At 47.3% G+C, this 14153-nt stretch overlaps 1 protein-coding gene across 1 annotated transcript; it reads right to left on the bottom strand.

Annotated features, from left to right (window-relative positions):
* Positions 1-2856: 2856 nt before the first annotated feature.
* On the bottom strand, positions 2857-12031 carry CXCL14 (C-X-C motif chemokine ligand 14). Its single transcript, XM_069772326.1, has 4 exons — positions 11753-12031; positions 10790-10895; positions 6212-6322; positions 2857-4014 (listed from the first exon to the last, which is right to left on the bottom strand). Exons 1-4 carry the CDS (start codon positions 11814-11816, stop codon positions 3999-4001), a joined length of 297 nt encoding a protein of 98 aa, XP_069628427.1. The 5' UTR covers positions 11817-12031; the 3' UTR covers positions 2857-3998.
* Between the last annotated feature and the right edge of the window lie 2122 nt (positions 12032-14153).

Genomic DNA, 14153 nt, shown 5'->3' with positions numbered 1-14153 from the left:
ATGGCGAGTCCGGTGGGCAGTAGATTTTTATTCGCGTTTTTTTCCCATTCCCTCCAAATGTGGGTACAGAAGGGACCCAGTTCTGATGTTTAATTAGCTCAGAGAGCATTTGTGTTGCTGTAACACTGCCTTCAACTTCCACCCAGGGTGCGGGGGTGACCTGTACAGACCCCCCAGCCCCTTGATGACTTTACCATCGAGCCCCACGTTTGCTCCCACAGCCCTGATGGAACCTCGTTAGTGCGGAGCCAGCTCTCCCACCGCATGGACGTGGTCAGGAAAGGTCCCCGTGCACGGAGCAATCTGTCACGGCCTCGTGCCTTGATTTAGGGAGCCTGGGGGGAGCCGGGGCACAGCAGGCAGCTGGACCTGCGGAGAGCACCGTGCTGTCTCGCACAGACCACCAAGCAGCTATCGCTTCTTAATAAACTTTTTGGCCATTGCTGACCTAGCCTATATATGAACAAGTGAAAGGCAAGTGGTGAAAGGATCTGTATAACATTACTAATCCCACGTAACGCTCTCACTGAAAAGGCAAGGCAGGTTTCCCTGCTGTTGTGTCCTTTCACTGCAGCTGCCTGGTTCACCCTCCTGCTTTTATTAAAAATAAAATCTGATAGCGTTCTTTCTGAGCGGGTGCAGCCTGTGGATGCCCAATGCCCAAGGGAGGGATGGGGGGGCCAGGGAGGTCTTGTGCGCAGGGTTTGGTGCTCTGTCTTTGTGTGCTCCTGGCTGCGGTGAGCCGGGGAGCAGTTTTGCAGGCTGGATGGGGGAAAGCAGTTGCCAGCTGCCCTCCTTGGAGGCTCTGATAAGGGTTTATATCCTTGCGATGTAGCATCGGTTCTGGAGTAAAGGAGCTGCAGGGTCTGCTTGTGCTGTTCCTGCGCCCCAGGATGAAGCAGGGCTCCGGCTTTCCCTGCAAGTGTTCAAGCTCTTAGGAAGGTAAATTGGTAACTGGTGAGCAGTTGGGGCTGGCTGGTGTGTGCTCAGGCCGTGCTTCAGCAGCTTAATCTTTCAATCTCCAAGCACAAATGTGTGGTCTGGATATCAGGGAGGTGGGACTGAATGGTCTCCTGTGGCTTCACAACCTGCAGTCTGCTGGGGAAAACAAAAACAAACCTTAAGGCTGCTGCCAAATCTAGGTGGAGGAGGTACCCTCGTGTATATATATATATATTTAAATGTTTTAGCAAAGCTGTGTTAGTCTGAAGGAAAGTGGTTGATATTTTGTGTGTGGCAGTTTCCTTCTGACACAGTATTTCCCTTTACAACTGCAGTATCAGGGATGGCAAGGGATGCTCCTCCTGGTTTCGGGAGCTTAACAAACCTGCCTGGAGATGCAGTTTAACAGGCTTGGGAAAACCAGCTCAGAGTCACAGTTTTTTCTCTTCATGGTTTCAGTTCCTGTTTCCAAGAATTGTTTTGTTTGAAGCACAGATTTCAGGTTAAAGGGAATACATATATTGAACCAAACAGTTCTTTTTCTTTAGTCTCCCATTCCAGCAAGTGGAAAAAAAAAATTACAATTGGTTTCTTCTGTGCCCAGTTTTTGCTGGTGGTTTTGGTCTGGCAGATGACCCCAGAACTAAGAGTCATTTGTACAACCCTGCGAGGTGTGAGTCACCAAGTACTGCGTTTGGGCAACTGGAGCTGTGCATAGCGTTCCCAACGGAGCATTAACCACCTCTTGTGCAACCATATCAATACTTTTCCAGGAAATGTATTGTCCAGTAGTCACTAAATAAGCATAAACTTTTTCCTGAAGTCTGTCGGTGTGTTGAAATCGAGTCTCCTCAAGGAAAAACTACTGGTTTTGTTAAAATGTGCCTCAAGAAAGGAGAGGGACAGCTTGGCTAGCCTACAGGTCTGGGTTTGCCCAGAGATCGGGTTCAGAAGCTCAGCCTGAGGCAGAGCTTTGTGGTCTATATCCCCAGAGGTTTAATTTCTTAAACACTCTTTTTCAAGCTTTTTAATAATAGGCATCTGAAGCTCGTAGCTCCATCCTTGTGCAGAATAGGAAAATACTTTGAAATCAAACAGTTCTTTTTCCTTCAGCTTTGCCAAAGTATTATCACAGTAAATATGTATATATAGTGTGTGTGTGCCTATATGTAAATATATTTATTTTTTTCTGTCTGAACTGGAGGCAACCCTTGAGCTGAGATCAGGTGTTGCCTTGATTATACAGTATAAAATCAGCGTCACAGGAGTCACACCGATGTCGGCAGCAGCCCTGTGCTGGGAGAGCAGGGAAGGAGAGCGGTGCTGTTCAGGGAAAGCAGGAGCTTTTAATGCATTTAAACTCTTGCTGGCTTTACCCTTCCTATCTGTTGCTTTCCTTGTTTAGCTGGGGAGCGGTGTAGGAGCCTTGTTGGGTGCAAAATCCCTCCCTTTGGATGAGGGCAGAAACTGCACAGAGAGAGGAGGGGGTGGCTCACAGGTTTTTGTTGCCGGACTTTCATTGTACAACCTTCCCTAATCTGAGATCTTGTCTAAATCGCTGCATCTTACTTGTTTTTATAAGGATCCAGAGTGGTTGCTTCACATTTATTTAATATAACACTAGACTAGTGACTATAGGCATGTGGCATAGCCCTCCTTTATGTAACAGGATTCCTTAGTGTTTGGGTAAAGTCTAAATCCTAAAATGAGAAGGGGAAGTGAATTGGACTGGAATAATGTTTTCTGATTCCAGTGTCATCAAGATGCCATATCTATAAATCAGCTCTCTGATTCAGTGTTTTTCTTCAAACCAATTCATCCACCAAAAGAAGTTATTAGAAGCGTCCAGAGATCCCTGATGGCTTAAGGAAATTTAAGAGCAATTGTCAGCTTTTTTAAATATATTTTTTATTACTTTTTTCATTTGTCTTAGAAAGAAATATGAAATCTGCATGCAACCTTCTAAATATTTCAAACATTTAAATAGCATATGATAATTTAGCAGTACAGTACATTATACAGAAAGATAATATAGGGAGACTTCCTATAGTATATTTACAAATGAAAAGGTAGTTTTGTTACTTTAAAAAGAGGAATGCACTGCTTAACATTGAAGTATTACATTCAAAATAATGAATATGTTGTATTGTGACTAAAACATATATAGGTATTTATATGTTTGCCCTATCATATTTTTCATAAAAAGGTGCCTTTTAAAGGCTTTTTTTTTGTTGCTACAAATCTAGGAAATCATACACAATAGTCTTGAAGCTTAAAATGTCTCAGTACTGAAGCCATAAACTTTATGTAAGAACTTCAGGTGGAAAAAAACAAAACCCAAAACAAACCAAACCAAAAAACAAACCCAAACATTTTCTTAGTAATAAAAATGACCTAGAAATGCTTTCTAATGCATGAAACATTAAGAGGGAGATATGGTACGCTTCACCTTGCAGCAAGACCTCAAGTCCATCAAAGAGGTACACAAGTGATGTTCATACTCCTCTGACGATGTGCTGAGGGACCTCACTTCTGCAGTTACAGCCACGACACTTCGGTGGCATCTTCCCCAGCCAACTCCTCTTTGGTCCCTGCTTTGCCTGACTAAGGTGGAGGCTGCAAACATGACAAACAACCACAGCACTGAAGCTTTCCCACTGCGAAAGGGATGAGGGACACGGCTATATAACACCTTTACAAACATGACTGTTTGTCTAATGAGCTTATAAAGCTCGATTGCAATCATAGTGAAGTATGAATGAATAACAATAAAAAAAAAACCAACCCCCAACCCAACCTCCTTAAAATGAAAAGCATGAGTTTTCCCAATCTCAGTACAGAGCAGATGGGTATGAAATCTGAAGTGCAACAGATGCTTGTGAAATCTGGAAGCCTTTTGCACGTGGCTATAAAATGTAAAAACTGACCCTTGGTAAAAAGTGCTTTATAATAATATAGAATTTGTGTCTTATGTCTGTGAGAGAGAAACAATCTTCTGCAGAGCCTGGTCCTACACCAGCCAAGGGAGTCTGCTCCATTCCTTACACCGCTTCCTCTTATTCTTCGTAAACCCTAAACAGAAGGAAAGCCAAGAGCAAGGTGTTTAAACTATGAATGGAACAACTCCCTTCCAAATAATAAAATAATAAAAACCCCACGAACAACACCCCTCCACCCCAAGCCACATTTTTAGCATTTGCTTAAGTAAATTGGAAAGTAAGTTATTGAATTCAGGGGTCACTGGATTGTTGTCCATAAAACACCTGGGAGGAGGGTTGGATTTTGACACTGCCGCATCTTGCAGGCATGTGGGGAGTAACACGCTCTACCACGATTATCAGGATACATTAAGATGAAGAAATCCACATATGCTAATACACTTTAACTGCTGAAAAATCCCCACCTCGTATACAAATATTGAAGTATATAATGAGCTGTATGTAGGTAATAAATTCACAATATCTGTTATGTTTGGAATAATGTTAGACTATAGGTGTTTTTCTAGCTTATGTCCTGAGAAGGCCACTTGACAGGCTTATCTGCTGAAAAATCCTTGTTGTGCAGGCTCTTTGGGTGAAGGTGGTCTTCCATGGCATGGGGAATACTAGGGGCAATACTGTTTTATGGAAGGGATTAGTGTTTGTACTGCATAGTCCTGGCTTTTCCTGGGGAGAAGTGCAGTGGACTTGGTAGAACTGGCATTGAAATCTTTATTATGAGGACTTGGTTTAAATTAGGCTTTTTACATCTGAAATATTCACTTGATGCTGCTTCAGCTGCAGTTCAGCTTGGCTGCCCTGCTTGCCCAGTTAGCAGCGTCGGAGACCTGCTGGGTGTGATGCAGGGGTGGCACACCGCAGTGGGGCAATGCCAGTGCCGGGCAAGGCGAAGCAAGGTAAAACACCAAAGGTTTCATTGCATCCCTTCTGCACGCCCCAGGCCAACAGCCGAAGCTGTGGGGATGCTGATCTCGCCATCCTTCCTCCTCTCCCTGGCAGCAGCGACAGTCTCCCTCCCCTGGCTGGACTGTGGGAAAACCTTGAGCTGACCCTTATTTTGGGCTGTGGAGGAGACTACGAGCAGCACCGTTGTCTGCAGCACGTGGACCCTGGTCCTCACAGCCTTGCGTGGGGCATCCCTCCTCACGGTCTGCTTGGGGGAACCCTGCATGTTTCCTGAAGGCACAAGCCTGGGGTTAAGCATCCTTCATCGTCTTAATGACAGCCTTATTAAAAAAAAATTGGGGAAAAGTGTAAATATGTGGTTATGCAAGAGCCAGGGCTTCCCCACGTGCTCTGTTTACAGAGGAGCCGCAGGGAGCTGGCAGGGAGTCAGGGGAGCCGGCCGGGGGGCTCGGCACCCACCGTCGCTCGCGGTGCCGTGGCATCGCCTGTGCCATTGGGCACCGTGTGGCTCCACCGGAGCTCGCCGGCACCCTTGGACCTGCTGAGAGTTTGGGCTTGCTGCTCTTTGGCCTCATTTGAGCTCAATTTTTGGGGAGCAAATTCCCCATTAGTTGAGGACGATCAGGGTTTGGTGGGACCGTGCTGCCTGCAGAGGCTCTTTCTTGGCCATGGCTGTCGAGGTGGTAGGAGCTGGGCAGCTGCCCTTAATTCCAGACAGGACATCACTAACCATCAGGAATTCATGTTTCTCTCTTGCTCTCTTCTATCTATGATGGATGGCTTGCAAAAAAAACCCCAAAACCAAACCCAAACAAAAACCCCCACCCATAAAACCCAAACCTCTTTGCAAGGGAGAAGGTGATGGGGCATCTCGCCAGCAAGTTACTGTTTTACTGGGAATGATACACTAGTTAAAACTGGCAAATATCTGCGTCATCAGATATTGATGATTTTAAGGTGGTGTGACAGGGCATTCTTTTCCCAGCTCTGCTGACTGCTTTTCTTGTGACCATGTGGAAGTAATTTAGCTTTTCATCTTGGCTTTTTACCCATAGAAGGGAGGTGAGTGTATGTAAATAACTGAGAAGAGCAGCTGATGAATAGTTTAACAGAAAATAATTACTATTTATAGTCAGAACAGTGTAATCCTAAAATAGAAGTGAGGACTGCATGTGGCAGGAAAGAAATAACATCAAGAACATCCATTTATAACCATAATTTTGGTAATGAAATACATCCTCCGTGCTAGATAGAGCATTTGCAGCGTGTGTATTTTCCTGGCCTCTCTATGTCTGAATGCTGCCGATTGCCTGACTTGCCACCAAGATTTTTCCCCCTTGTCCATCGAGCAAATCCATACTTACCTGCCTTTCTCTTTCCATACTCTGTACCACTTCAGCAGTCTCACTGTGTTTTGGCGTTTGGGGTTTAAGCAGTGCTGCTGCTCCCCTCTCACCCGTGTCCACAGAGTCACGCTGCAAGGCAAGCGAGCACAGGTTACAGGAGTCGTGGGAAATACCCGTCCTTTGCTCCCACTCCAGGTAAATGCCAAAATCGGTCAGGGGGCTCTCGCCCAGGCAGGCAGCGGAAGGGTTTTCATGCTTTGTGTTTTATGGCAGATCTTCAGCTGTTATCAATCAGTGCGGTGCAATATTGTCCACCATTATACTAGGTTGTATCAGATGAAGACTTACCTGCTGTTTTTAATCAGTGGGTTTGCTCTGCCTGTCTGTTAGATATTGTCTTTTTAGCTTAATATCTGATTTAATTAGGGCCTATTCAGGCAACCACAAGGTCTTTGCATGAGGAGATGCCTCCCTTACACTCAACAATACTGCATCCAGGAGAAAAGATCAGGCCTGCTTCATTGATTATTTTTTTCCTTTTTTTTTTTCTTTCAGTCCACAAGATTTTAAATACTTGCACATGGCAGAGTACCTGTGTGCCTGACAGACTAGCTCTGAGCCCCAGCATGCAATCCTGGGGGCTTCAGCCTCCTCTGATCACAGGCTGATCCTGCTCTCCTTGCCAGCAGTGGTGGCTTGGTGTCCCCTTATTGTCAGGTTAAAGTGTGCTGGGAGGCAAAACATGGCAAAAGTCTTCCCGTTGTTTTAGGTTTCTTCCCGGAGGGCTTAGTGAAGCCATCACCGGTTGGTCTGCCACAGCTGAGGTGACAAGAGAGACCTGGAGCTGTTTCCCAAGAGGATGGCTTTCCAGAAACATCAAGACTGCTATCTCTTCTCAGAGCTCAAAATCAAGCAGTTTTTGGGTATTGTTGTTAATTGTGCAATTTAAAAAAAAAAAAAAAAACAAAACCAAAAAACCAACCAACCCCACAATTTATATTGGAATTGTTCATTTTCTGGAAATACCATCCATAACAGGGAAACACAGTTTTTGGTTTAACTAAAATATTATAATGAAATTATTTAAACAGTGCTAGAAACGTGAGTAAAACAATGGCAGAAAATCATAAATATCTCTGTGTTCAAATAGTTCTTTCCATTCAATTAACCTTCTTCCCTGCTCCCCTTTCTGCTCTACCTTCATCAGGTGTAAGCTAAAATCACAAAAAGATAAAGTGTAATTTTCAGGTTATTTTCTGGGAGGATGTGGCCCTTTCCTGAATGTGTGGGAAAGTGGTGGAAGACCTCAGAGAGCCTCTCTGGCTGCAGGCATCAGAAACGGAAGGCTCACTGCTAAAATCTATGGACTATGTCTGTTCTAAGGGTGTCCTCAGCCAGCCCGTCCGGTGGTCAGTACGTATGTGAGAAGGGGAGTTTTTCTGTAGATTTGAACTGGGAGTGAAACCAAATGTTTGCCAAAGGCCCAAGGCATGCAAGTTTTAAGGGATTTGAGGTCAGTGAATGTTTCTCCATCCACCTTCTCGGCTGTGCTGTCTGTGCTGGCTGATGTCAGACCTTGGCTTGGATTTTTCTTCTGACAGACCATAGAAGGTATTTCCAGAAAGTGATGGACAAGCTGAATCGCAGCAGGAGAAGAGCAGGAGCACCTCTGAAAAGCAGTGAGCCCTGCATTTGCACCAGAAGCAAAGACAATTCTGTATTTACTAGAGCCTGCAGTCTGAGGAGGAGGAGATGTGTGGTTTGCTTCTCAGGTGAACTGGCTTTCTTCTCAGGCTGAGATGTGTTGCTTCGACATCACACGTAGGTTTTCTACGTTGATGCTGGAGGCTGGACAGCAGAGGAGAGGTTCCCAAGGCAGCCCCAGGGTCCTCCGTGGTTCCCGCACAGTTCCTGATGCTGTGGGTGCAGGGTTGGGGGGGGGGGGGGGGGGGGGGAGCATTTTTGGGCACCCTGAGCCGACCTGGCCCTGCTCTTGGGGATGTTGGTCTGGCAGATGTAAGGGGCTGTGCCTAAGAAGAGGTGCTGTGGGAGGTGATACCCTGAGCGAGGAGTTGTCTGGATGGACTGCAAGAAGAGGTTGAGAGGGATGGAGAAGGGACTGAAGCACCAGAACTTACACCTCCAGTGGGATTTGGGACATGAGCTCACTCCAGGGGTGTGTGCTGAGCTGTCCCTTAGGTGCACAGGGCTTGGTGGCTGGAGACTTCACCCATGGTGTCTGAGTGCCCCTGTGCCAAAATCCTCCCCAGTAAGTCCGTGCCTCCAGGGCTGTGATGAGCACCCCAGGCCAGTTGGTGACCCCCAGTGCCTTCTGCCCCCAGGCATCTCATCTGCAGGGATGGTGGGGCTGCACCTCTGCCTTCAAACACCTTGTTCCCAGGGCCGCAAGGGTCCTGGTTCTGGTCCTTTCATCCTAAGTGCAGGGACTGCCGTCTGCCTTGGCCGTCCCTTGAGAAAGGCTCCCAGCGGTGCCTGTTTCCCATCAGCTGCCCTTCCCCGACACATCGCTCCTCTTTGGGACGGGGCAATATGTGGAGAGGGGTTGGATCCTTTCAGGCAGAAATAGTTAAACCTCCCTCCTATTTTGTGTTGCTTTTCCTCGTTCCGGGAGACAGATACACACACAATTACTGCTAAATGTATCATGAATCATGGTAGGTTTTGACTAGACTGAGGACTTGGTTTAGCTGTCTCTTACCCTGTACCACAGTTCTGCTGGGGGGGTTATGGCCAAAGACAAATTCCTTCCTAAACTGCACCCCCATACCTACTTCTTCTCGGCCAAACATCATTTATATCATGTTTTTGCTACATGAGAAGATACGAGAGCTTTTGAGGACGGCAGGAGGGGAACCAGCTTCGACGGCTCGTTTTAGATGATCACTGCAGCAACAAAAACTCAGTTGCAGGAATTTAGCTCTTCTGTGCCTTGTCCAGAGACTCCCGGATCAATTGGTTCTCAGAATATTAATTTCACTTTGCTTTCAATGCTGACTTCAGACTGCATTAGGGTAGCTGGAAAGGCAGCAGCAGTGATGGGAGAGTGATGGGACAGCTTTGTCCCTGCAGCCGCTGCAAACCCAGGGCGACCCTCCGGGCTTGAATAGCATTGCTCGGCATCTGCATAGCTATCCAGCTGGGAAAGCAACCGCTCATGCACGCTGTTCCAGCTTTCCCGACTTCCTGATTAGAAGTCAAATGTTGCATTAATGAGATTTATTTTATACCGCCCGGCCACCAGCTGCTTTCAGGCAAATGCCTGGAGCGGGATGCGAAGAGTTAGTGCTCCACTACACCATTATTTTGCTATTGAAAGGTCAAAGCAAACAAAGTAAAGCCGCAAGGAACCGATTCAGGCAGTGATGCTCTGCAAGCATTTTTCTGTTCAGGTCACCATCAGCTGATCTGGGCTTCAAAGAGGTGGGTCTGATGTTCCCCGAGCTGAGCATTGCTCACAGTGATGTTGGTGTAAATCTGGAGGAAGCCTAAGGAAGCTTGGCTCTCCATTCCTCCTCCATACGCCCTCCGCAGAGTCTGGCAAGCCACTTCTGCGCGGGCAGGATCAGGCTCCCACGGTACCTCCTTGTTTGTGCCAGTCAGATGAGCAGGATTTGGCCCCGTGGGCATTACAGAGTGCTGGAGGTGGTACACAGCCTGGCAGGACAGGACTCCGATCCTGCTGTTAAAGCACGTTTCTAAGATTAAGCGAATGGTATATGTTCGGTGCGGGAGCACAGACAGCGGAGTAGATCAGTCCTGGGCGTTCTGGGGGTGCGGCTGCTCTTGGGACCCTTTTTCCCCCCTCTCCGGAGGCAGAGGGGCTTGGTGCAGTCGTCTTGGTTAATCTGTCCCTCTGTTCCTTATCCAGCTCCATGTGCTGGTTGGACGGTGCTTTGTTGGGGGAATCTTAAGATCTCTAAAACAGGATGGTAAAAAAAGCCCACAACCCCCCCGTATTTAAAATCTAAAAAAACCCCTCCTTTTGAGCCAGTCATCAGAGATATCAAAAATCCCCATACCTGCCTCAGTTCAGTAAGTCGCTACATCACTTTGAGATTTCAGGGCAGCATTGGTCACGGCTTGCAGTGAGACTAGGAGGAAAGCATTTTCTTACATGCTAGGTAATCCCACTGAATGCAAGGGGATGGCTCTGGTACAATGCAGGGAGAAAATCTGATTTGGGTTGGGATAACTCTTCCTTGCAAAAACCACCACGGACCAAACACTGCTCGTGTTCTTATTCTGCATGCCCAGAACAACTTGAGTAAATAGTTCTGGATTTTACATCAGGCGGCTTGGAGTAGGATTTGTCCCTGTCTTCACTTGAATGATTATCCTGTTATCACTACCTGTTCTGGAAATATTTCTTTGAACAAAAAAAATTGTGTCAAAATGATAGCTGGGGTTTCGGTCAGAATTGCACATTTTATTGCATCTGATACAGCAAATGACTATTCCCAGGAATTAGCATGCCAGGGCATGAGGAAAACAAAGAACAAAGAAGGAACTTGCAGTATAAGGTAAAGCAATTCAGCTGATAGGGAAACAGAAAGCAATAAATGAAGGAAAACTTACATAATCATCTCTTCCACGCAAAATGGGTACCTCGGTTTTATTTCCAGCTTCCGTACGTTAGAGAATCTTATTTTTGGACCTTTTCTTGAACATTTGCACTTTACGCCTACAAGAGAAAGCATTTTCTCATGTGCCTGCAAAGCCTCCTGCATACCAAGCGTCCCTTCCCTGCCAGCCTATATGCGCACACAAACTTTGCTTTGGTCTTTCAAGCCTCGGTGGGAAAAGCTGAATTTTGCAATGCTTCGAGCTTAAAAAGAGTAGTATTTTCTTTGCTATATCCCAGGAAAAGGTAGGGACTCTCTAGGAAATATGTTTTGGAGCACTATATAAGTTCTGAGGATTAGTAAATGTGAGATTTTTTTTTTTAAAGTGCACCTGCTGTGATTAAATGTAATGGTATTTAACAAAAGGAAATGGAAGAGTCAGAACTTGCTTTAAACTGAGCAAGCAAATGCACATCTCGGCTACTTTCTCATTCACTTGCTTCTCTCCTGGACTTTGTGGGACTTTCAGTCGTTTCTCCTCGCATGGATGCTGTGGTGCATTCGCAGCCAGACAAAAGCGGAGAGGGGTTTTTAACCATCGTTTCTGTGCACGGCAGAAAACACACACTGCCACACTGGGCAGAATTTGTGCTACCACATCAAACCCAGCTCTGCTCTATTTTCCCTGTGAAAACCACCCTCAATTTTGAAAGGAGATATTTGAGCTGTATTCCTGAATAAGGGAGAATCCCCCACCGTGATGCCTTGCAATGAAGACGCAACTTTGTCGTGTGTATTTTACCTTTACTTCCACCTTTAAAAAAAACTTGCAGCTATCCTACCCCACAGATACAACACATCCCTTTTCCCAGCATGCAGGGGACAGCTAAACCCACCTCGGGGCTAGCAAGAGGCAAACACAAATCGCTGGAAAAGCAGAGGTTTACGTGGGAATAAGCAGAATAAACCCACTTACCTTCTGCGCTGGCTAAGCACATGGCGATGAACAGCAGGAGCAAAGCTGCTGTCAGGAGCTTCATGCTGAGGCGGCAGGTACCTAAAGAGACGCTGAGGATTTGAATATATTTGTTCGCTTCGGCTTCGTCTCCTTCTTCCCCGGGGCTGGATGTCACCAGGGAGAGGAGAGCAGAGAGCAGCTCCCTGCCCTGCCTCTCTTGCCTGCTCTCTCCGCCGCTTTCCTCCCCTTGTCCTCTTTTAAAACACCTCCCGCTGCCCTTGCTCCCGGCTCATTAATATGCAAAGCAACTCCACGGCTTCCTCAGCCCCGGCGGGGAGGGAAGGGACCGGCCCCGGGGAGGGGAGGACAAGGAGAAGGGGGGGGACATGGGGACACTCCGCCCCGAGCATCCCCCGCGCTGGGAGCGCAGGCGGTGGGGCGGCTGGTTCTGCCCGGCTGGGGTATTTCTCATCGGGAGGAGGTTTGCTGGGGGTGTATGGGGGGATATATTTGTATAAATGGGGCTGCTAGGTGGAAGATAACCCACCCCCCCACCCCCGTGAGCGCTCCGTGGAAATTCCCGTGCATCTTGGAAATAAGATTTGGGGAAGTCTCACCTGGGAAGGGGTGTTGGCTGTTGACTTTAATACCGATTTTTCTAGCTTTAACAGGTTTCTGAATCAAAAGGAAAGCTTAGTGAATTAAACGGGGGGGGGGGGGGGGGGGAGAGAAATATTCCTCGGAGCATTGTTAGGTAGGTTTAGCATGTGGAATGTTTCAGGAAATAACATCAATTTTCGGTTGCTTTTATGAGCACTCCAACAACGTTTTGCTCCATGAAGAACAGGGTAGCAACACACAGGAACTTCATGGATGTAAATACGTGTTCCCTCTCCCTTGCAGGGTCTGTTTCTGATTTCGGCAACAGCTAAAATAGCATCTTTAAAATCCAGATTCCAGATTTTTGCCTGTGTAACTGAAATGGGTGAAGATCAGCGTTGGGTCTCTAATCTTCCTAGTACTCTATTCAAAACCCATCGCAGATAAACGCCTCTGCTGATCCCCGGTTCATCTCAGCCCCTTCTCCCAGCGCACCGCTGCCCACGCTCCCCACTTGCGCACTCCAACCGACCCAAGCCAGCCACCCTGCCAGTTCAGGCAGCGTTTGGGAAGGACACGCCGTGCGCTCCCGGCTCCGTTTGCATTTTAAGTTTCCCACATGGCTTCATTCCTGCCGGCTCCCATTGGCAGCGGCCATCCCCACCACGTTCCCGGCCCGGGTGTTGGCAGGCTGTGAGTACAGCCCTACCACACACAGCCTGCACGTTGCGCACAGGCAGAGCAGGCAGCTGCCTTGTTCCTGGCCCTGGGTTTCATGCGAGACGTGCCGACACGCCGGGAACAGCCTGATTCCGCTGCCCTGCATGGGATGGGGGAGCAGGGGTGGGCGGCCTGGCTGACGTGGCAGGGAGATTTTGGGGTGAAGGATCCGTTCCCGGGCAGGCTTGTGTGGCTGCTGTCGGTGTAAAGGAGCAGGGGGGATGGTGTGATAGTTTTTGTTATGCTTTGGGCATTTGCGCTGCACGGCTCTGAACCAGCTCCTGAGGCTCTTGGTGCAACCCTGCTAGGGATGTTTTGGGGTGTGTGTTATTAAATGCTAACAGGACTAAATGCTAAAGGACTAACTAAAGTTTGTTCCGCAGCCTGGTGATAAAAACGGGCACTTGAGATATGGCAGGTCTCAGTTCAAACCTTTGAACTCAATTGTTGTTATCCAATTCCTTATATGAGGAAGAAAAAAAACTGCAGGAGAGTACAACAGGCTCGTTTCAGATCACTATCGGCTGGGTGGTGAGGATGCTTGCTGGGCACCAGGGAGAGCTGATTTAAACTGATCCATATCCCACCCAGGGCTGTAATCCTGCCCTGCTGCGGCTTGGGGTAATTCCCTGCTTGCAGCCTCCTCTCCACTGTATGCAGGAACAGTTCTGGGGTAACTGTGGGAAGGGAAAGCCACTTTCCCTCCCCCTCTGCTAATAAAAATTTGGGTGCAGCTTTAGCTGACAGCAATTTGAACTTCCCCCAGAAAATTGAAGGAAATTCTCAAGCTTTCCAAAAGCAAATCCCTTCTCCTTGTATGTCTTGTGCTCGTGTTGAAAGAGCCAAGCTTATTAGCTATTGAATAAGAAAAGTGCTGCTTTAGTTCCAATTTACATGTAGAAATGGATGTATTTGAGGTGTGTGTGTAAATACGGTAACTGCTCACTATGAGCCTGAGCAGTTCGGTGTCTTTATGCCAAGCGTTGGCTTTGATAGTAATTATTTCTGAGAGCTCAAAGGTGTCTCTTGCCTGGTGTGACAGATTTTGGTGGCCATGTACAGCTGTCTCTGACACCTGCTCTATCTCAAAATGACTATC

The sequence above is a fragment of the Haliaeetus albicilla genome, chromosome 27, assembly GCF_947461875.1.
Source record: "Haliaeetus albicilla chromosome 27, bHalAlb1.1, whole genome shotgun sequence".
Classification (NCBI taxonomy): Eukaryota; Metazoa; Chordata; class Aves; order Accipitriformes; family Accipitridae; genus Haliaeetus; species Haliaeetus albicilla.
The sequence above is the reverse complement of the archived record's forward strand: the minus strand, read 5'-3'. Positions and strand labels throughout refer to the sequence as shown.

What these genes read in the sequence shown, in the direction of transcription:
- CXCL14 (XM_069772326.1), bottom strand. Translation starts at nt 11,816, where the DNA reads ATGAAGCTCCTGACAGCAGCTTTGCTCCTGCTGTTCATCGCCATGTGC. An exon ending in GTGCTTAGCCAGCGCAGAAG is followed by an intron (nt 10,896 to 11,752) that starts GTAAGTGGGTTT and finishes TTTCTCTTGTAG; the next exon opens with GCGTAAAGTGCAAATGTTCA. An exon ending in TGCGTGGAAGAGATGATTAT is followed by an intron (nt 6,323 to 10,789) that starts GTAAGTTTTCCT and finishes CTTGCCTTGCAG; the next exon opens with CGTGACTCTGTGGACACGGG.